Source organism: Electrona antarctica (genome assembly GCF_951216825.1).
Source record: "Electrona antarctica genome assembly, chromosome: 9".
In the NCBI taxonomy this organism is placed as follows: Eukaryota; Metazoa; Chordata; class Actinopteri; order Myctophiformes; family Myctophidae; genus Electrona; species Electrona antarctica.
Window position 1 is genome coordinate 38,698,753 of NC_136790.1, and position 24,139 is coordinate 38,722,891.

At 42.7% G+C, this 24,139-nt stretch overlaps 2 protein-coding genes across 2 annotated transcripts; one reads left to right on the forward strand and one right to left on the reverse strand.

Annotated features, from left to right (window-relative positions):
- Positions 1 to 6,693: 6,693 nt before the first annotated feature.
- Positions 6,694 to 12,648, forward strand: LOC306929083 (amphoterin-induced protein 1-like). The gene is made up of 3 exons (XM_079509473.1): positions 6,694 to 6,820; positions 8,075 to 8,207; positions 8,733 to 12,648. The coding sequence occupies exon 3, from the start codon at positions 8,807 to 8,809 to the stop codon at positions 10,325 to 10,327; it is 1,521 nt and encodes a 506-aa protein (XP_079365599.1). The 5' UTR covers positions 6,694 to 6,820; positions 8,075 to 8,207; positions 8,733 to 8,806; the 3' UTR covers positions 10,328 to 12,648.
- A 4,870-nt stretch (positions 12,649 to 17,518) lies between these two features.
- LOC306929980 (pepsin A-like) lies at positions 17,519 to 22,295 on the reverse strand (the record flags this gene model as incomplete). The annotated part of the gene is made up of 9 exons (XM_079510715.1): positions 17,519 to 17,656; positions 18,195 to 18,293; positions 18,860 to 19,010; positions 19,736 to 19,846; positions 19,979 to 20,172; positions 20,319 to 20,440; positions 20,728 to 20,845; positions 21,018 to 21,168; positions 22,240 to 22,295. 9 exons carry the CDS (start codon positions 22,293 to 22,295, stop codon positions 17,519 to 17,521), a joined length of 1,140 nt encoding a protein of 379 aa, XP_079366841.1.
- Between the last annotated feature and the right edge of the window lie 1,844 nt (positions 22,296 to 24,139).

A 24,139-nucleotide genomic window follows, 5' to 3' on the forward strand; every position in this document is an offset into this window, starting at 1 on the left:
GTATCAGTCCCATAGTAACAGTACCTCCCATTCATTCCCATTCACTCTCATTCACTCCCATGAATTCCCATTCACTCCCATTCAGTCCCATTCACTCCCATTCACTCCCATAGTATCAGTCCCATAGTACAGTACCTACCATTCACTCCCATTCAGTCCCATTATATCAGTCCCATAGTAACAGTACCCCCCATTCACTCCCATAGTATCAGTCCCATAGTAACAGTACCTCCCATTCACTCCCATAGTAACAGTCCCATAGTAACAGTACCTCCCATTCACTCCCATTCAGTCCCATTCACTCCCATAGTATCAGTCCCATAGTAACAGTACCTCCCATTCACTCCCATTCACTCCCATAGTATCAGTCCCATAGTAACTACCTCCCATTCAGTCCCATTCACTCCCAGTATCAGTCCCATAGTAACAGTACCTCCCATTCACTCCCATTCACTCCCATAGTATCAGTCCCATAGTAACAGTACCTCCCATTCACTCCCATTCACTCCCATAGTATCAGTCCCATAGTAACAGTACCTCCCATTCACTCCCATTCACTCCCATAGTATCAGTCCCATAGTAACAGTACCTCCCATTCACTCCCATTCACTCCCATAGTATCAGTCCCATAGTATAGTACCTCCCATTCACTCCCATTCACTCCCATTCAGTCCCATTCTATCAGTCCCATAGTAACAGTACCTCCCATTCATTCCCATTCACTCTCATTGTGGCAGCGGTGGCCGAACGGATAGCGGCGCGGTCTAGATACCGGAAGGTTCCCAGTTCGAACCAGCCGTCCGACACGTTAAAATTACCACCGCTGAAATGCCCTTGAACAAGGCATCAACCACTACGATGAAATGTGTTCTATGAGCAGGGCCTGGCTGGAAACAAGTTCTTGAGCTTACCCTGGGTAAATATAGATTTCATTTCATTTCATTTCATTTCACTCCCATTCAGTCCCATTCACTCCCATAGTATCAGTCCCATAGTAACAGTACCTCCCATTCACTCCCATAGTATCAGTCCCATAGTACAGTACCTCCCATTCACTCCCATAGTATCAGTCCCATAGTACAGTACCTCCCATTCACTCCCATTCACTCCCATAGTATCAGTCCCATAGTAACAGTACCTCCCATTCACTCCCATAGTATCAGTCCCATAGTAACAGTACCTCCCATTCACTCCCATTCACTCCCATTCAGTCCCATTTTGAAAGGTGTGTTAAAATGGCCTAAGTCACATTTTATTATAATAATAATAATAATAATAGCTCAAATTTATATAGCGCTTTTCTAAATACCCAAAGCGCTTTACATAGGAACACTAGGAACAGACTTTAATAAGAAAAAAAACAAAAAAAACAAAGCAAAACATAACATAGCAGTACAGGGTTAAAAAGATAAAAGGATAAACGAGGGAAGGGGGGGACATCCTATCCAGACCTCAGCTGGGGAAAGCTATCCTGAAGAGGTGGGTTTTGAGTGAGGTTTTGAATGAGAGGAGAGAGGGAGCAGCTCTGAGATGGTTGGGGAGTTCATTCCAGAGGTTGGGGGCCGAAACAGAGAAGGCCCTGTCCCCCCAGGTGCGGTGCTTGGCCTTGCGGACCTTCAGGAGGTTGGCTTCACTGGACCTGAGGGAGCGGAGGGGGACATATGGTTCGAGAAGATCGGAGAGGTAGGGGGGAGCCAGGTTATTGAGAGCTTTGTAGGTGGTGAGCAGGATTTTGTAGTGAATTCTTTGTTTGACGGGAAGCCAGTGTAGGTCGTGGAGGACGGGTGTAATGTGGTCTCTGGAGCGTGTACTGGTGAGCAGGCGGGCAGCGGAGTTTTGTACGTGTTGTAGTTTGTTGAGGATTTTGGAGGTGGTGCCATTGAGTATACTGTTGCAGTAGTCGATCCGGGATGTGATGAATGCGTGGATGAGGGTTTCGGCAGCAGGGAAAGACAGAGAGGGCCGGAGGCGGGCAATATTCCTGAGGTGGAAGAAGGCGGTTTTGATTATGACTTAGGCAAAATAAAATGGCCTAAGTCTCAGTCTTGACATAGGCCATTTTTTTAATAGGGTGTAACAGGGAGGCCTTTTACGTTAGGGCTTAGGCGATTTTACCAGAGGTGGCCAGCATCACCAGGAGTTGATTTAGGCCAAAAACTCATTTTCGGCAAAAAATGACTTAGGCCATTAGTTTAATAAGGTGACGATTTTAAAGTTCATAGAATGTCAGTTATTTAATCATGATGCATTTTCTTTGTTTAACAACATTTTAAAAATCAAATCCTCTCAAAGATAATTTAGACTAATTGTCAAGGCAAAATTGTGTTCATATTTATTTATATATTTAAAAATATGTGGGGGTCCCTGGGGGTCCCTAGGGGTCCCCGAACCTTGAGACCCCCAAAAACGCCCCCAGCGGGGTGACACGATTCCAACGAACCCACCACCGTCCAAAACGGTTGTGAAATGAAAGAGTTACCATGTGGGGGTCCCTGGGGGGTCCCTGGGGGTCCCTAGGGGTCCCCGAACCTTGAGACCCCCAAAAACGCACCCAGGGGGGCGACACGATTCCAACGAACCCACCCCCGTCCAAAATGGTAGAGAAATGAGAGAGTTACCATGTGGGGGTCCCTGGGGGGTCCCTGGGGGTCCCTAGGGGTCCCCGAACCTTGAGACCCCCAAAAACTCCCCCAGGGGGGTGACACGATTCCAACGAACCCACCCCCGTCCAAAATGGTAGAGAAATGAGAGAGTTACCATGTGGGGGTCCCTGGGGGGTCCCTGGGGGTCCCCGAACCTTGAGACCCCCCGCCCTCCCTCTATACACACGCGTGTGTGTGCGGCGTGCGCGCGTGCGTGTGTGTGCATACCCCGCGGACCCCCGCGGACCCCCACCTGGGCACGAGACAGGGGTCCCCGAACCTTGAGACCCCCGCCCTCCCTCTATACACACGCGTGTGTGTGTGGCGTGCGCGCGTGCGTGTGTGTGCATACCCCGCGGACCCCCGCGGACCCCCACCTGGGCACGAGACCACCGGGAGCGCGTCCGGGACGGCGGCCCGGTTCGAACGAGATTCACCCCGTACGAAACGGCCCAGGGACGGCCGAGATACCCCGCGGACCCCCGCGGACCCCCACCTGGGCACGAGACAGGGGTCCCCGAACCTTGAGACCCCCCGCCCTCCCTCTATACACACGCGTGTGTGTGCGGCGTGCGCGCGTGCGTGTGTGTGCATACCCCGCGGACCCCCGCGGACCCCCACCTGGGCACGAGACAGGGGTCCCCGAACCTTGAGACCCCCCGCCCTCCCTCTATACACACGCGTGTGTGTGCGGCGTGCGCGCGTGCGTGTGTATGCATACCCCGCGGACCCCCGCGGACCCCCACCTGGGCACGAGACCACCGGGAGCGCGTCCGGGACGGCGGCCCGGTTTGAACGAGATTCCCCCCGTACGAAACGGCCCAGGGACGGCCGAGATACCCCGCGGACCCCCGCGGACCCCCGCGGACCCCCACCTGGGCACGAGACCCCCGGGAGCGCGTCCGGGGCGGCGGCCCGGTTCGAACGAGATTCCCCCCGTACGAAACGGCCCAGGGACGGCCGAGATACCCCGCGGACCCCCGCGGACCCCCACCTGGGCACGAGACCCCCGGGAGCGCGTCCGGGACGGCGGCCCGGTTCGAACGAGATTCCCCCCGTACGAAACGGCCCAGGGACGGCCGAGATACCCCGCGGACCCCCGCGGACCCCCGCGGACCCCCACCTGGGCACGAGACCCCCGGGAGCGCGTCCGGGACGGCGGCCCGGTTCGAACGAGATTCCCCCCGTACGAAACGGCCCAGGGACGGCCGAGATACCCCGCGGACCCCCGCGGACCCCCACCTGGGCACGAGACCCCCGGGAGCGCGTCCGGGACGGCGGACTGAAGGGAACAAGGGAACGCCCCTTTTCTGTTTCCGTTTATCTGTTTCCGTTTCCGCTTTTCTGTTTCCTTTCCTCTGGCAGATGCTCCCTGAAGCGGACTTCCCCCCGCCCCCCCCCTTGCAGCACTTCCTGGTCCCCTGAGCGGACTCTGCAGTCAGACACTCTTGGTTACTTCCGCCAAATTCAACCATTTCCGGTTGCCATTTCCGGGGAAACACAGACAAGTATAATCGAACTGTGAGCTCCCACATCGATTATCCAATGGCTGTTAAGTGACATCAGCAAGGACCACCCCTCATTAACATACCGTCAATGAAATACGGCATGAAATAAATGTTTAAATAAATGTTTAAATAAATGTTTAAATAATTAAATAATTAAATGTTTAAATAAATAATTAAATGTTTAAATAAATAATTAAATGCTTAAATAAATAATTAAATAAATAAATACGTAAATAAATAAGGAAATAAATACATAAATAAATAATTAAATGTTTAAATAAGTAATTAAATGTTTAAATAAATAATTAAATAAATAAATACGTAAATAAATAAGGAAATAAATACATAAATAAATAATTAAATGTTTAAATAAATAATTAAATGTTTAAATAAATAATTAAATAAATAAATACGTAAATAAATAAGGAAATAAATACATAAATAAATAATTAAATGTTTAAATAAATAATTAAATGTTTAAATAAATAATTAAATAAATAAATACGTAAATAAATAAGGAAATAAATAATTAAATAAATACATAAATATATAAATAAATAATTAAATACATAAATGGTCACATAAATGAATACATTTCAATATTTAATTGTATATTTCTTTGCACAATTATTTATTTATTTGAGCATTTCATGCTTTATAAATGCATTTATTTATTTATGTATTTATATCTAGATACGGCAGGAATGGCATTCCATACCTAAAACAGACATGCAATTTGATACCTTTCCAAATGAAGGCACCCCCATTATGAGTCAGTTTTATGAACAGGTTGTTGTGATTTCAAACAGAGAATTTCATCCACTGTGGTTGAAATCACAACTATGATAGTCACAGCGGATGATAGTAGGCAATTTGACATTTTAGACTAGAATAAATTTGTCACTTTGATGATTAACCAGTTAAACCCTAAATAATTTGTTGTATGTCAAGTAGCGACAACAGATAATAATAATAATACATTTTATTTATAAGGCGCCTTTCAGGGCACTCAAGGTCACCGTACAACAGGTTAAAACAGTAATTTATGCCGGTGGATCTGCTATATTCACCAAATGTTTGCCTGTTAACACAATAAAGTTCTAAAACGTATTTCCATTGTGGTCCTCTCACAAGCAAAAATACATTACAATACAAAACAAATGACAGTAACATATACAATACATACCCGTATTTTGCCAAATATAAGATGACTGATTATAAGACGACCCCCATTTTTCAAGACTCGTGGAAAAAGAACATTGAATGTCAAATAGTCTAGTCCGGTCTATATTCAGACCAATACGGTACTCGCCATATGATTATGAACCATGGTCAACCTGGCCATAGTAAATTCTTCTGTATTCTACTGGGAGCCAGTTGAGCTCTCTAAACTGGTTCCTACTTATATGGGCTCTAGGGCCCAACCCTACTATGACGAAGATCAATCTATTCTGAGCTGACTGTAGCTTTGTTTTGAGGGATTTGTTTAGGCCCTCGAACCAAGATGAACATGCAAAATCAAAATGGCACAAAATAACAGCCGTAAACGTCATGTGATGTCATGTGAGTACAATGTTTGTTTAAAGGAGTGTGATTTTTATTTACAAAGATCAGACAGAGAGCAGGAAACCTTGATATTTACTTGCGCAAGCAGAGCGTGCAAGTACTGCGATCGGCTGGGTATGTCTGTTTGTCTGTCTGTGTCCTCCAACAGCCAATAAGGGACCACTCTTTGTGACGCAACTAAGGTACGTTTCAAGGTTGGTATAAGGTCAATAACGGGTCTAAAGGATTTAGAATAGCAGATAGCTCTAGGACTCAGAGCAGCAGTCGTACCCAGACAGCAGAGAGCTCTAGGACTCAGAGCAGCAGTTGTACCCAGACAGCAGAGAGCTCTCTAGGACTCAGAGCAGCAGTCGTACCCAGACAGCAGAGAGCTCTAGGACTCAGAGCAGCAGTCGTACCCAGACAGCAGAGAGCTCTAGGACTCAGAGCAGCAGTCGTACCCAGACAGCAGAGAGCTCTAGGACTCAGAGCAGCAGTCGTACCAGCAGTGGTGAGCGCACCGCATGGCACACTCTGCTGCTCTGCTTGCGCATTTGTGGATCAGAGAGAGAGAGAGATAGAGAGTGTGTGTGTGTGTGTCACAGTGTGTTTGTGTGTGTGTGTGTGTGTGTGACGACCCTCTCCTACCCTGCCTAACTGGCTGATTGGCAGGGTGGAGTTGGATCGTCAGTGAGATTGGACCACACCTGAGTCTGGTGTGTCCCACGCCTATATAAGTGTCAATCTGCCTTCACTCCTGAGTCTTTCCTCCTCTCTACTGGTTTGTTTGTTTGTGTTCCTTGGTTTACACCTTACAACATTCCCACTGCACATACACTCGCACACCCATTGCTTACACACTGATGATCATTCATATTTACTGAATTTATCTTATACTTGTGATTTAGTTAGTTAACCTTTAAATAAATATATTTGTATACACTTTTAACTGTGCCTGTGTCCCTTTTGTTGCAATCATGAGTCAGATTGTAACATGGGGGCTCACGTCTAAATTGGTAGGACAAAATGGATTCCTAGAATGTTTGAAAATTGGTTGTTAGCACTTTGGTTTGGTCATCTTTCAGTCCAGGAATTTGGGCCTTGCAGGGGTAGTGTTCTCCAGTGGTGAGTACCAGTACTACCTGTTAAGTGCTAAAATAATGGGAGATACAGATGCAGTTTAGACATATTCAGTGTGTAACTGGTTTGGTTATTGGTTGATATTCTAATTTTGAGAATTAGTTTTTCTAGTTTCATGAAGAGGGAGGGGTGATATTGACACGTGCTTGTCTCCCTGGTGGTGCAAGGAAGTGTGGAGCTTTTCCCTGATAGGTTAAAGAAATGGGGCCTCAGGGGGACTCATTTGTTTATTATTTTTGCTAAACTGTTTGTTGTTTTTGTGTGTCTTCCGTGTGGCCCTGGGGGCACATCCATGGCTTTGAGAGGGTTGCCATTTCATGGTTGCCCAATCTACCCATCGGGCTCAAATGCATAAATACCTCCCGCCAGTAGGACACATGAAGACTAGGGTGAGTTATCTAGGTGGGGGAAAGCTCTGTCTCTGTATTTGAGTCTTTATCCTTGTATCCACCAGGGAGGGAGCATTTTGCAATGGTTGCTACAGTACTTGTATGGGGAGGAAGTGTGTGTGTACTCACTGTGTACCGCCTGTCTCTGCCTAATGCTTTAAAACTCCCTGATGGCTAATTACAGCTATTAAGACCCATCTCACATTCAGTAGAGGTTGCAGCTGCACATTGAAAGCAAAGCAGTGAGGAAGATCATTCTGGTGTTGGTTTACAGTACACACAATATGAAACAGAGGCTCATACCTTTCCTCTGGGCATAAAAGGGATAGACCACTGAGACCAGATACAGAAAGTGTACAATAATTGTATCAATTGAATTTGAAATATATTTCAAAAAAAGGATTATTATTATTTTCATTTTTCACTCCTATAGCCTTAGGACACAATTTGCCTGATAGCCTGCTGCTTGTAGGCTAATAGGTGCTCTGATTTGTTCAAGTGCATATTGTATGCACTTTTCATGGTTCAGTTGTTGAGCGCTATAGCTAGGCTACAATTTGAATGTGTAAGTTACCTAAGAAGAGAGAGAAGAGGAGGAGGGAGTGAGTCGCTATATTTTACAGTATATGGGGGGGGGGGGGAGAGAAGAGGGGGAGGGAGTGAGTCGCTATATTTTGCAGTATATGGGAGAGAGAGAGAGACAGAGAGAGGGGGGGGAGGGAGTCGCTATATTTTACAGTATATGGGAGAGAGAGAGGGAGAGAGAGACACCTGAGCCCAGTGTGGCTCAATCGGCTGTATATCGCTGCTCTGTACCGCAGGCTTTATTTTCCGGTCATTTGGTTCACAGTGCACAGAGAGACGGTCAGAGACCTGTTCTGTTCGATGGGCTAAACAAATTCAATAGATGTTCTGGTTGATCCCATCGATGGCTGCTTTGAAGAAACGCTTTCGCCCCGTGTTTCAAGAAGACAACTAAAAAGGTAAGCAAGCATTACGGCTACAACAATACATAGCCTATAGATTTAGCGATCTATGTACCGGTATGCTAAAATAAATGTTTATGTTGTGGTGAGTAAATTGCCTGAGAAAACAGATGCTGGGATGGGCCAATAACAACAGCATAATATCCTTATAGCTGTAGTCTACGTCTACGATCGTATCATCGTAGTAGCCAGCCAGCCAGCCTACAGAGATTTGTTGTTGTTTCCATGTACATTTTGATAGCGAGAGCAATCAAGATAATTAACTGGTGGTAATTATGGTTGTTTTTTTACTGAAACCTCGACCTAACAACTTTTTGACGGGTGGCTGTCTGGTGGTGCAATGCACCCGTGTGTGCAGCAGTCCGCGAAGAGCGCATCTGTGACGAGTGATGCTGCTGCTGCGGTCATTTTCATGTCATGCATCATCGATAACCGTGAATTCATATTAAATAACATCGTCAATTTTTTTTACCCTGAGTCTAAATTGTCTACTCGCTGACATGTATTATTATGTCCTTGCAGGTCCATGATTGACCCTCGATTGTGAAGACTATCTATCCTGATTTGTGGACATTCTACCCCAGCCTAACCTTGGCATGATGGAGAGGCAGCACGGTGCCATGGGAGTAGTGTCTAGAAGAGCGTTCTTGACAATTTTACCTCTGGCTTTGCTGTTGCCAGCCATGAGTATCAATGGGCAGTTCTTAAGCAGTCCGCTCAACTGCCACAAGACCTGCGTCTGTGCCAGCAACATCGTCAGCTGCTCTAAGATGAACCTGACCACCGTGCCCCTGCATCTCCCGCACTACACCGCATTTCTGGACCTCAGCTACAACACCATCGCCCGGCTTCAAGCTGATTGGACCCCCGTCAAGCTCAGCAGGTTACACAACCTTCTTCTCAGCCACAATGGCCTCAACTTCCTCTCGTCGGAGGCGTTTGTTTATGTGACCAAGCTGCGCTACCTGGACCTGTCTTCCAATGGCCTCCGCATCCTAGAGGAGCTCATCTTTGAGCCTCTGGAACACCTGGAGGTGCTGCTGCTCTATAACAATCACATCTCCCAGATTGACCGCACTGCCTTCACAGGCCTCCACAAAATACAGAAGATCTATCTGAGCCAGAATCAAATCTCCCGCTTCCCGCTGGAGCTGGTGAAGGAGAGAAACCGCCACGGGACACTAGCCCTCCTCGATGTGTCGTCCAACCGGATTAAAAACCTGCCCCTCCAGGAGCTTAATGCACTACCTGCATGGCTGAGGAACGGCTTGTTCTTCCAGAACAACCCTCTGCCATGTAGCTGTGAGCTGTATGAGATGGTGGGACGGTGGAACCTCCAACGGCTCGGCTCGGCTGTTGACTTTCGAGACGACCATACATGTCTATTGCCAGGGCCGCAGAAAGAACGGCTGGTCACGCTGGATCTAAACCGGTTGTATCTGAACTGCAGTGAGGTCAATGTCCTGGATAGAGAGGTCTATCTGGACCAGTTCCTCATCCTGGACTGTGACGTCAGGCAGAAGGGTATGCTGAAGAGTTGGGTTCTGCCTGCTAACGTTCCAGGCAATAATACGGCCAAGGTTCTCAATGACGGAAGCCTCCAGATCGGTCCCCTCAAGGCGGAAGACTCGGGGGTGTACACCTGCTATGCGACCAGCGAATCCCTGAACGAGACCGTGTATGTGACTGTGGCAGTGCATAACTTCACCAAGACGGGTGGACTAGAGAGCATGAAGACGGCCTACACCACCCTGGTGGGGTGTCTGGTCAGTGTTATTCTGATTCTGCTCTACCTTTATCTCACGCCCTGCAATTGCATTTGTTGCCCGGGCCCGGGCCTGAGCAAGGGTGACCCAGGGGACAGCCTTCACTCTTCTACGGTCAGCATCTCTCAAATGCATGACAACCTAGGCCACGAAGACAGTTCAGGGGCTGCCAAGGCCTTTCTCAGCAGGCGCGTTTCCTTCATGGATCCCAAGGACCAGCTGGAGCAGAACGGGAGGTTGAACCCAATAGGAGAGGAAGAAGAGGAATGGCAGGGGGACAGTCGGGAGAGAAGGAAGTCGGATGCCGAGTCTGTTAGCTCGGTTTCCTCTGATACCCCAATGGTTGTGTAAGAGTGAGTCTTCAGGTCAGGACTTTGCTAGTGAGGTGAGATGGCCGCCTCACTGCACTTCATACAGTACCCACGTGTTGAAGGAACTTGTGGGCTGTCGACATTTACCACATTATAATTTAAATAGTGCAATTAGCTTTATTTTTATTTGACATATATAAGAACTAGTAACCAAATGAGAATGTGGGTGGTTGACACGATAATAGCAATTTATTTATTTACTCTTTTATTTTTATAGTGATGTTAATATCTGATCCAACATACAAAAAAGGATGAGCTTTAAAATAACATGTATTTAACTGCTAAAATATTCAAAAATCAACTTAGCTCTACTTGATCTGGCATTGTATAGCAGTATAGGACAGTGATTTTGATCGATAATGAATAACTAGTACAATACTAATAGTACAATACTAAACAAAAGTGGTCAAAATATGGATTCATTGTCGGATTTGACTGTATGGATTTATATCAGTGATAAAGATGAATTAAAAATCATACAAGATAAAAAATATCAATGTTTTACTCCAATGTTTAGAAACATTACCAACGTAATTATAATTATCTGTTGTCTATAGTGTCATTCTATCAAGAGCTGAGTCAATCACATATACATTGATTAAAAACATATCGCCACTGCATTTAGATTTGTTTTAGTGGTAGGGCTAATTAAGAATGTACACAGTGAAATCCTCTTATCCATTTGTATACTCCACAAGTGTACAAATGTTGGTTTTTGCACACCTGCGACTCTTAGAGTTAAATTAACACTGTACAATCCCAAATGCAAAAACAAGTATTGGAGTTTGTGCAATATAGTATAAGACCACTCACTCAAATAAAACGTAATAACATTACAATGGCTATAATTAAGCACTGTCACACACTGAAACTGGTGGGGGAGCTACCCATTTGTTTGTTTTATCATGGATTGTGCAAAAAAAAAGAAGTCCAGTTCACCTGACCAATATATGCAGACTAAACCAATGTCTAAATCACTACTGGCTTCCTGTCAAATACACCCATCTGTTCTCTATACATCCTAGTGTCACAGTCACACAGAGAAAAATACATACGTATATGTATATTCTTGGAATTGTCATTTGCTAGCTAACAGGCTACAGTGACGTGTTGTAGAAATGTTGACTTTAACCTATTCTACACAGTGTCTGTGTTTCCTTTTGTATTATTTTAATTATTTACAGTTAAATTATCTTAATTGTATGCACACATTTGGAGAGATTTATTTTTATTTAATGGCAATTTCAGGTGACAAGGCAAAGTATATATATTTTTTAATATTGTTAAAAGATACTTGCCTGGCTAAAATAATAATGTTTTAATTGTCAACTACCCATTTATTCTCACCATTGAATGTAGCATTATACTGTATGTTATTAAATCCTTTCTTGGACAGTCTATATATTTTTGTGGACATGAACAACTAATTATTCATGTTGATGTAAAAACACAAATCCTGGAACTGTGGCTCTAACAATGAATTAGACTGTAACTGTGAATCCAGATCCAGTGTGATTTTACAAAACCAATGACCATTACTGTTTCTGGTTCCAAACACACTACAAGTTAAAAAAATCATTTGAAAAAAAATTCATTCTTCATTGTAAATTGATCATTTTCACCTGTCTTGATGGCATCCTAGAAGAGAACCATGGTTCTCTAGTTTGTATCTTTGGGAATCGTTCGTGTACACAAATATTTTCATCTGCCTAACATTCTGTTTTAATTTGTAACTAGCTGTGTGAATGTACCAAATAACCAGCCACATTGGTGTTCTATTGCTTTGGACATTATACTTGCAACAGTATTCCTTCTTGCTTTGAGGTACAGGCTAAGAATAATGTCTGTCACTTAATCCATTGAGACCTGGAACGCATCCATGTCACGTTAGCGTTTAACCACATTAACCATTAATATCTGCAGTATAAGAGTCTGTATTATGCAGCTGTGCTTGAATTCTCTGTGGGATCACATGCCATGGGCATAAAGGATGCTTGGAGGCAGACAGGACAGCACGGACCAGCTAAAGCAAATGAAAATTGTTGCCATCTATCTACTGAATACTTATAAATAGTTCCAACAACACTATGCAAACTGACAAATACCGACTGGGCAATACTCTCATAAACACAGACAAAAATAGCAGCCACTAATTCAGCTAAAATGTAAGCCTCAGCTGAAATGTAAACACATTTCCCCCTAGCATTTTTTCTTTTCTTTACTTATCTTGCTAAAATTAGGATCTTGGATGACACTGTATACTGTAGACTGTAACAAATGTATTTTTACCCTACAGTATACATCTAACTACAGTATACATCTAAGCTTCTTATCAAAATCTGTTCAACACTGATTTTACACATGTAAATTATGTATCACAAATTTTAAAGATTGAAATTGATTCTATACAGCTCTTTTAATGATTGAAAGCCCTCCCAGAGATTAATCTCAGATAACAACCTCCAGTAGCCTACTTGACTAATAGCTTCTCCACTTCAGTTGAGTGCAACCAGCCTCCTTTGTAATTACATTAATGTACCTGGAGGCCCGCCACCGCCCTCCTCTTATGACCATATACTTATACACAGGTCAGAAGGCAATCAAATTATATAAACATGTACAGTATGTCATGTAAGTTGACAGCAAAATGGACCAATATTTTAGTTCAATCACATGAATATGAAGATCAATTTAAGAGACCTTTAGGATCTGTGCTAATGTACTGTACATCGATTGGCTCTATTGAAGCACTTATATTTCTGCAGTTTTATGTAATCTCCATTCTCCAGCTAATTAATGCATCTGTTCAAGCATACATTCTGATATGAATGAGTGTAACACATTTCACCTATACATTTGGTACACATAGAAGCAAGGTTGTTATAAATGGTGTCTAGAATAAGTGTCTGCAGTGTGTCACAACAAATTTACATTTGAATTGTTTAATTATGTAGGCCTACAATGACTTAGGCTATTGTATGTTCTCCACTATATACTGTATGGCCTATAAACTGTCCTCTTGTCTATTCTTGTATTCTGACTATATTTCCACTTCCTAAAGTTGCAGAAATACATGACAGAAAAGTGAGTTTTGTCCACTACATTCCATCAAGTAATCATTGGATAAGATGTGTGGTTAACATTTATCATATTGATCTGTGCAGGTATATGTTTGTGTGGGAGAAAGACTAGTGTGTTCGTGATTTGAATGAGTCAAGCTTGGTCTGTGCCAGACGTCCACAGATCAGGCTTCACTTCAGTGCGCAAAGTGGCACGGAACTCCATTGGCTTCTGTTTCTGTATTACTAATGGAATACCCACAGTTACTTGAGGGCGAAACACTCTCTCAGGGAGAGGTACTTACTTCACTTGTCCCGTTCCATTTACTTTCCTTTGGCACTTTGCTGTGCATATCTTGCAATTACTCCAGTGGTTCTCAAACTTTTTCACCCCCAATGAAAATAGCAGACCTACAAGCTCGTAGCGCGCCACTCGGTGGCGCGCTATGAGCTTGTAGATCTGCTATTTTTCATGTTTTTGGCCGCGGGCTCCCCATCTGAAAGTATTTTGTGCCAGAAGAGAAGAGTTGTGTTAAAACGTATAAATTATTCAAACTTGTCCAAGCACTTTCAAGATTCTTTCAAAAATAGCAGAAGTAAAGAATGTGATGCGCTGTGAGTTTGTACTTCTGCTATTTTGGAATAACCAAAGTATGCATATGCTATACAATACTAACTCATTTATCTCTTTTCTATACAGTATATATGGGTATGTTGGGTATATATGTTTTTTTTTTTTTTTTTTTTTATCCCACGATTTTGTAACCCATTTTTTCACCCCTGTGTCAATTATCTAATGTGATCCTGGGCTCTACACACCCTCCGCCAACCAAGTCCCCATATATGGGAGACATGGGGAGAGCAACGGACTTGAACTCGTGCTTCCTTCATGCCTGAGTGTCCAAGTTGCTCCTTTACACCTGACAGGGGGGGAGTTTCCCTGGTTGGACGTAGCGCGTGGAAGGAACACGTTATTCCAACCAGTTCCTTTCCCCTCCATCAGGCGTCCCGGCTGGCCAGGGGGAGGCAGTTTAGAGACCAGGATTACTGCATGTTTTTTGTGAGGGTACCTACCCTAGGGGACACGGGGAGAACATGCAAACTCCACACAGAAAGGCCCTTTCGCCAACCCCGCCTCGGGTATGGGCACTGATGACGCGGAGGAGGAAACACGCCGCCAGCACCCACAGCGTCCCGAGCGGGAATCGAACCCAGGACCTTCTAGCTGTGAGGCGACAGCACTACCAACTGTGCCACCATGCCCCCCCTTGGTATATATGTTTGATCTCAGTAGCTTACTCAAGAGCCCTCTCCTTCATATTTTGTGCTTCCATTTGTATCGGCTCACAATGAATGAGAAGAATTCTAGGTTTAATGCAAAACTTGTTTATTTGAAAGTTGAAACTGAAGAAAACTTCAATTATACTTATGTGGGGTGTGAATAGTCAATAGTTGTATCAGTGGTGTAGTGCATGTATACATGTCTGAGAAAGTGAAAATGTAGTGTATGTATTTGCTAGTGCAGAAACAAGGTCAGAACTCAAATCAAAGGAACCAAAAGCAAACTAGAAAAAGTGCCCCTCGGGGCACAGGTCTCCACCAGGGCAGGTTAAGTTGTTGCCTCCTGGTGGTGCTATAATAAGCCAATGTGAAAAGGGTGCCATTTCTTCTTATGCCTTGGATGGCAATTTGATGATTTGAGGCATTTTGTTCCAAACATGTTTTGCAAAAGTCCATCTGTTGCTGGCGCTATAACAGGCCAATGTGAAAAGGGTGGGATATATTCCTCAGCCTAGTAGGTCTGTGAAAGATTTGACGTAAATTGCACGCTGTGTTCATAATTTGAGGCTTTTTGTTCAAAACGGGCAAATCCTGTAAACTTTGAAAGCCAATGTTAGCCAATCAGGATGGAATATGAAATATCACAGATCTGTGTTGAGCACATGACTATAGAGATACTGTGTAACGATTTGCAGCTAGGATTTTTGGACAAAATATGGAGGAGTAATATCAAAAAATCTTGATCATCTTGGCATCTAGGGAGTGTGTGTGTGCAAAGTTTGGCATCGACCGGGTTAACGGGTTAACGGTGCCGGAGATTAGCTGTACACAGACGGACGGACGGACGGACGGAAACACACACACACACACACACACACACACACACACACACACACACCATGCAGCCTGCTTAAATACTCCTGAGTCAGATTGGAGTCAGGCACACGCCTTGAACAGAGAACACTATTAGAATCACAGCAAACACCACACACAAGTAGGATGGGTCATCTCAAGACTCATCACATATTATAGGCCTACTGTATACAGGCCAGGGTATGTACCAAAGTACCAAACTTGTGCACTTGTTTCTTCCTCTTCTGACATCTGTCCGTCCATCTGATGCAACCCAGAGCCATCTCAATGTAACCTAACCTCACCTGCCCTGCAATTACACAGATGTCTCCCACTAAATGAATGATTGAAGACGAACCAGTAACTCCAGCCGCTGTCTCATGTTACCATGTTTACTCACAGTACATACTCTACCAACCAGGCAGTCCTGTTGTAACACAGACTAATTACACTTTAAAGATAACAAATTAAGATTATATAGAAAATACAGTAGGCGACTGTAGGCCTATGCTATTTTGAATATGTTACCCTTATATAAATCAATAGGTTCAAATAGGGGCAAACATTCGGCAAAAATATATAAGCTCACAAGCATCACAATGCACTGTTGATTTGGTGTAGAGCAGAAAATGACAGGATGACTAGTAGGCTATAAACCCCGGGCCCTGGGGCATTCCAGTCAACTCAGTAAATAAGGTTTATGCTGTTAACACAAACCTATTTTATCCCACAAATACAATTGACCTGTTTTGTTTTTTCTGTTTTTTTGTGCTTGTCAATTTGTGAATTCTATCAACCAGCAACATAAGTTGTAGGCTATCATTGATTAGACCTTGAAGTAGCCTATATAAAATGTAAAGCACCTCCCCCGTGAGCCCGCCTCTTAATCAATCACAGGTTAAATTTTGTCCAAACCAGCCAGTAAATCTTAGATGACATGAATGCAATACAGTGACTGATTGACAGTTCTCGTCCGATGACTCATCCCTTCTTTAACCCCCCAACCACCCCCAGACAACCAAATGAATGGATGTGAATAGGATGTGTGAGTCTTCTGCCATCTAGTGGTCATCAGATTCAAAATTGAAATCCGGAACCAATACTGGATCCTTTACATTAAGTGCAGTATTGTATAAAATAAAGCTATATATTCAGTACCACTGATTGTAGTTTAAGCAACTGAGAGAAGTAAGCGAAGAAAGGTAAGCCAGTCATTTCTTTTTTCTTTTATAAACATGACATTTTGTATGCTTTATTTCAGACAGGAGTCAGGACAGTATATAGGTAACAGGTAACCAAGGGCAGAGAGAGAGGAGAGACCTGCAGGACAAGACGAGGGTCGGAACTAGGAGTATGGTCTCAGTTGGTCTGTATGGTGCACTAGGCCAGTGAGGATCTATAAAGAGTATGGTCTGTATGGTGCACTAGGCCAGTGGTTCTGAAGCTTTTCAGGCTGCGACCCCCCAAAATAATCCTATTTAAACTGGAGAACCCCCATAATAATCATAACTGGGGACCCAGCAAAAGCAAGTTTAAGAATTACATTTGACTCAGTTCTCACAGAATAAATATTGTGGAAAATAGTAGCAATGCATTGTGAGCGTGTAGATCGGCTATTTTCACAATAATTCTTGCCTCTTTTTTATTTGACACTTTGGCCAATGTTTGACAAATTTGTATAGTATAGTTTGTTGACTACCGTTGTTGCAGTAATTATGGTCTTAATGGTATGAAAAAGGTTAGACTTAGACTTATTAGTCCTTAAATTGTCAATTTACTGTCATAAAAAAAGAAAAATAATCATTTAATTTCATCACCCACATCACTAGGCACCCACATATCATTTTGCCCAATGGAAGATTTCCAAAGAATTGCAGCTATTTAAAGATTTAAACAATTCTCTGAATAATTGCTCTGAATCCGAGTCTACTAAAATATCCAAATAAATGTTTTAACTGGCACACTTCTCAAGGGCCCATTCACACAGCCGGAGCAAAGCCCACCCTGTTGTTGCCAACATCAAAGACAGTGTAGAACTGACGCATGAAAACTTCACCAAGGATCCAACTTTCAGTTCCAACTTGACCTTCAAACCCTGTCATGCATTTAGCGCCATACTAAATGAAAGAAAAGACACAGAAGAAACATTTCAAAATTCTTGCTGTGAATATGAACACAATTTGATTATAACAGATCTGCATGTTTGATCTCAATGATTCTGTCCGTGATTCTTGTTCTCTCACTCTCTCTCTCTCTCTCTCTCTCTCTCTCTCTCTCTCTCCACTCTCTAGTAGTCTATATTCTATAGTATGACAATTAGAGTCTAACTGTTTAATAATAATGTAATAATAATTTAATATTAATAGTTAATAATTGCCAGATTATTAATCATGTATACAGTGTGTGTGATATTTATTTATTTTGGTGTCAGCAATGTTGGCATGTTCTTTAAATTGTATCTGAATAACCCCATAAGGGATGGGCTGTGATAGGCAGCCAGACACGAAAATAAAACTCACATACACGCACGCACGCACGCACGCACGCACGCACGCACGCACGCACGCACGCACACACGCACGCACACACACACACACCACATATGTTTGTTTGTTTGTTCATTCATTCATTCGTTCATTCTGTACAAAGTCAAACCTGGAGCACATAGGTGGATGCAGGAATGGGGAAGCTGAAGCCATTTATGATGAAGACGATGTCAGACATGATGTCTCTATTACTGCAACTCACAACGACCTGGTGAACAGAGCCATATGTTGTTTTTGGTTCCACAGTTTATACATTTATAAACTATACTACTATAGCCTACGCATAATCAGTGGCGTAAACTAAGTACTCCAGTACTGTAGGCTACTTAAGTACAATTATGAGGATTTTTAACTTTACTTGAGTATTTGGAACCCCCTTCTGTTTAGTTACTAGTTACTTTGTAGATTTTGGTGATGATTACAGTACAAAACAAGCCACTTCAGCCATATATATTTCGTCCATTTAAAAAAAGCTGATCTACGAGCTCACAATGCGTCACAATGTGACACATTGTGAGCTTGTATCTGCTGTTATGTGTAAAATAACTGGGCATAAATGGGACATTCTGCCCAATGAGAACTTTTTACTTTTGGTACTTAAGTATATTTTGACTCTGATACTTTTGTACTTTGACTCAGGTACATTTTGAATATGGGACTTCTAATAGAGTTTATCTACATAACAGCTACATAACAGTATTGATACTTTTACTTAAGTTTACTTCAGTAAAGTACTTCTTAAATCACTGCCGTCACTAATAAAAACCAAGTTACCTCATTTGTCTCATCTCTGTAGGTGTAGGCTCCCACCCACTTATTGATGTTGGCGATGTCTTTGCCAGGCCCTACAATAAGAGAAGTGCCAGAATCCACTATTCCCTTACATGCCCCTGCGCATGCAATAGTGTTCCCATTGATAGTAATGCTGTAACAAAACAGAGCACACATTAAGAGTGTATGGTAATTACATAATCAGCAACACAACTTAAGTAAGAGCAGATCTCTATTAGTGTGAACACTTTCAATCACATCTCCATATTGGTCCTCTAATGCTAGTTATACAGTACTGTACCATTTCTGTTTACTCAGCTCAGCTGTGGTGAGCTTGAAAACTGTACCTGCCAATGACATAATTGGCAGAGATTTCAAGCTAGAGAGATTTCAGCCTAACCTGACTATGCCAGATTGCGGAAGTATTCAGCCTGTATCTTTCTGGAACATTGGCATGCAAAATAGTTTGTTGCATCAAAGTATTCCTGTGACTAAGTGGCTATAATCTGTACAATATGACACTGGTGTGAGAGTAAAATACAACTTGGTTATCCAAATCAGTAGTCAAGAAAGTTCAGAAAACATTCATTGACAGACATAATCAGGACACACCAGAAGTCAGCTATAGACGAATCCTCGTAGTGGTGCCCTGGGCGCAGCTATATTACTAAGGTTTACAGCCCAACAGAGCACTGCATGGAGCAGTGCCCTGTTGGCCAGGCGTAGCTAACAGGGCATGAACTATATTGCTCAAGAAAACAGAGGTTTTCCGAAGAAAATAAAAATCAATATGCTGGTATTTTGGAATTTGGATTACACTGTGCTGAGAGGAAACCCCCTATTCATATTTAATGTCCTTGCTCATCCCAGTCCAATTACCTGTCTATGGTGATGGTCCAATAGTCAGAACTAATCAAAGGGACCCAGAGAATGGAACCGGTAAAGTATGATGTGTCTTTCCCTCCAAAGATTATCATACTGCCCTCCAATCTGGGGGTGAGAAAGGCCTGTGTTATTAGGAAATGAACATTATATGACATGAGAAATACATCTAATAAATATACAGTTCAATGCGTGAGTTTGTTGATCTGCTATTTTTGAAAACAAAAAAAGAATACATACGTCATGTAGATGGAGAAAATATACTCAGGGATTTTATCCTGATTCCACATGTTGTCGAACACAGTGGTGCCTCCTTCGTCGGAAATGCCAGGAAATGCCAAACCCAAGATTCCATCAAAGGGCACCATCTCCATGACGGCTTCCTCAGTGAGACTGAGGCCAAAGATTTGATCCTCCACGTATAGATCACTGATCTACAAATACCAAATGCATTTCCATTGCTTAGGCAATTCCATAATGTGCAGTAACTAGCAAGTGTAAGAGACAGTGTCTTTGTAACCTGTTTTTCTAGTTTGTGTCACTTTTTGTCAATCATTTGATATTGTCTTAATTGTCTCACCTTTACAGTATCATATGCTGTCACCCCACTTATACCACCGGTATCATATGAGATGTAGAAAGATTTCGTGCCAGTCTGAAAAGTGGCGGATGCTTTGCTGTTGAACTTTGAATGAGAGTCTACTACCAACCAAGACAGACAGACAGACAGACAGACAGGGATGCAGGGAGGGAGGTAGGGATGCAGGGAGGGAGGGAGGGATGCAGGGAGAGAGAGAGAGAGAGAGAGAGAGAGAGATAGAGAATGCAGGGCAGGGGAGAAATTAGCAAGAGGAATGGTAGACTTGGTAAACATAATAACAAATCACTATTTTGAGTTCTCAAAACAAAGAGTCTCAGTCAGTACAACGCGTACTTCATAGTAAATTCTTTGAACATACATGAACATTTGTCATTGTAGGCCTTCTTACCGCAAGCATAGCTGGTGCAGTTTAAGGAGGGAACCCAGAGGTCAGATGAGCCAGTGTCAAAGAGAACCTTGAATAACTGAGGTGGGGTTCCAATGCCAATCACCCCATAATATGTTACCTTAGACCAAAGGCAGATATAAGTCATTGATTTTCAAGTGACCAACATAATTGGTTAGTGACACAGTTGTATACAAAGTACAGTACCGCTACAGTATTTGTCATTGAACGTATTTATTGTTTTGCCCAAGGTATTATAATTGGTGTTACTTGGTGTTACTGGTGTAACTTACATATGGATCTAAGGTCAGGGGCACCGCACTCTGGTCAACCCTGGGGAGAAACTTTGCAGCAGGATTGTATGGATACTTCCTCCTGTACTCTTCAAACTGGCCTCTCTCCTCTAGAAGCTGCCTGGCGGACTTCCCTTTGAACAGAGGAATTCTGTACAGACAGGTCATGAAATTAAGTGTGTACCCTCCTAGACGATAAACCCATCATTCTTCATGGCTATGATCATTGGTTGGCCATTCTAGGCCTGTGGAACATGGAATACCCTGGCGTAGTTAAGGAATCAAATTTTAAACAGATCTTTGCTCATATCTAACACACATCACTATAATTGTGATCATTAACCACTTAAGCCCAATGTTATACTTTGGCTATTTGAAAACAGCCGATCTATAAGCTCTATGATCTATGATCTATAAGCTCACTGTATGTTGTGATACGATGCGTTGCTGGTACATCTACCATTTCTGGTTAATGTTTGATTATTACTTTATTTTTTTCTTCTTGAAAAAAAAGGTTCAAAACATTTTTTATTCATTATAATCTAAATAATAATAATAATAAACTTTATTTATAAAGCACTTTTTAAAACAATGTTACAAAGTGCTTTCCAATACAGGTTAAAATACAGTAGTAGAATAAAACAACAACAATAAGCAATATTAATACAAGTAAACAGGTGAACACAAAATAAAACGATCAATAATTTAAGTAAAAGCCATCGTGAACAAGTGGGTTTTTAGCTGTGATTTAAAAGAGCTCAATAGGGTGATTTGTCTTAGGGCCTCTGGTAGGGCATTCCACAGCTTAGGTGCACGGGCCGAGAAAGCCCGGTCACCCATGGTGACACGCTGGGTAGCCGGAACTACCAGGAGAGCCTTGCTTGCCGATCTAAGGCTACGTGTTGGCCTATGGGGCTCCAGCATATCTTGTATGTAGATGGGGGCCAAGCCATTTAGTGCCTTAAAAGTGGTAATTCAAATTTTAAAATCAATCCTAAAATGAACAGGCAGCCAGTGGAGGGAGGCGAGGACAGGGGTAATGTGGTCACAAATGTGCAAAGTAACTAGGTAAAGCTGTCAAATCATTGAGGTTTGCCTCATAGAGAAGTATAAAGTATCAAGAAATAAAAGTAAAGTAAAATATCTTGAAATTGTACTTTAAGCACACTTGAGTAAATATATTTACTTTAAATGAATGCTTCCAATGTTATTAAGTACTTACTTGAGAAGGCCCTCTGAGGCAGCCAGGCAGATGAGGAACACAACTACACACTTCATCTCTGCAGGTACTCGGCAGAGAGAAAGGGAAGCTGGGAACCTTATATATCGTCAATGTCGGGTGGAAACCTCATACAGTATGTCCAAAACTGTTACATTTCAGGAAATGGAAGTGTCCCAAATGGATCCAATGTAGTTATTATTTAGTCACAAGCTTTTGTTAAAGCTGTTCTTTGGTCTACCCGACAGCAACTATATAGTCATGGGTTGGATAGGAATTCAAAATTAATCTCAACACCTCCGTCACTGGGGCTAACTAACACATACTGTACTGATAAGAAACCACTTAAAAGCGATAACGGCATTAACTTAATGAGTGAAAACAGATAAAGAAAACGCTACCGGAAAATGTAAAGCTAAATGTCAAACAACAAAATGTAGCAAACAAAAAAAACAAAGGGACCCATACAATTCTTAAGTGTTTTTGCAGTACTGTATGACCTTCCCCAGGTGCTGTATCAGCATTCTGTTGACTCTTCTCAAATACAAACTGGCTTATCGCTGCTGTCGGGTAGAAACCGTTCTTTTATTATTATTAAAATAAATAAAATTGCATGTGAAAATAACCCATCTACAAGCTTGCGATGTGTCGTGAGTGTAGATCTAATTCACTACTTGCAAAACTTGTGTATTATGAAAAAAAGGCAAGTTTGGCAACTACGATTAACTACTATAAGGGAGTGTACGTATATGAGCCATAATATAAGGGCTCATTTGGTTACAATTGTGCACAAGGTTCACTGAGGATTTTATTGTGTGGCATTTTTTAAGTTTATTTCCTTGCATTCAACTCACTCTCAAATCAACTCAGCTGGTGACAATATATGAGGTAACATATCATAATATGAGAGCTAAATGTGCGTTTTAAAAGGTAGGTTAAGTGATTAAATATCTCTATATTCTGATAGTGCTCATTACTTGCGCAAGCAGAGCGGGCAAGTCATGTTTTCAGTCAGGTGCTACGATGCGCGTGTTTGGGGCCAGCACATGTTATGACGTCATATTCTGGCCCCAAGCTGACCGTGCAGGTGTGTTTTTGTCATGCTACGAAGCATATGTCTCATGACGTGATGAAGATATGTACCAATGTCCCTTAGAATGCACGTGATATGATGTCATACGGACACACGGAAGCTGACCGTGCAGGTATGTTTTCCGTACGTTTCAGTGTCAAGTACATACGCATCAAACCACCCAGCCGATCACATTATACCACCAACCACTCAGAAAACTACATATACATACATATAGACATGTACACATATATGGACATATGAGCATATGACGTGATGAATATATGTACCAATGCCAGGGTATAGTTGACGGTGACGTAACGATGATTTTACCATACTTAAAAATACTACTTTTTTTCCTTCAGAAGCAAGGTACGTAGCAAATAGGTAAATCTAATAATTCAATATGTGAGACTAAGATTTTAAAGTTTATAGCGGTCTACAGCACTTGCACGCTCTGCTTGCGCACTTGTGTGCAACAAGCAAGTAGGCACTCGACAGAGTGCAGTTCTAGTTGCTATATATATTCAGTATAAGGGCCGATTCATACTCCTATTTTAGAGCCGAATAAAAGTCGGTTCGGCTCTGTAGAGCCTACAATGTGACGTCATTTGAGGTTCGGGGGGGGGGGGGGGGGGGCGGGTACCGTCCTAAAGTCGGCTCTTCGGTCCCGAACCTCAAATGACGTCACATTGTAGGCTCTATAGAGCCGAACCGACTTTTATTCGGCTCTAAAATAGGAGTATGAATCGCCCCTAAGTCTCCATGTCTCTCAGCTCTTTATAAAACAGAAAATACATGTTCAGGTCGGGATACCAATTTTATCCAATC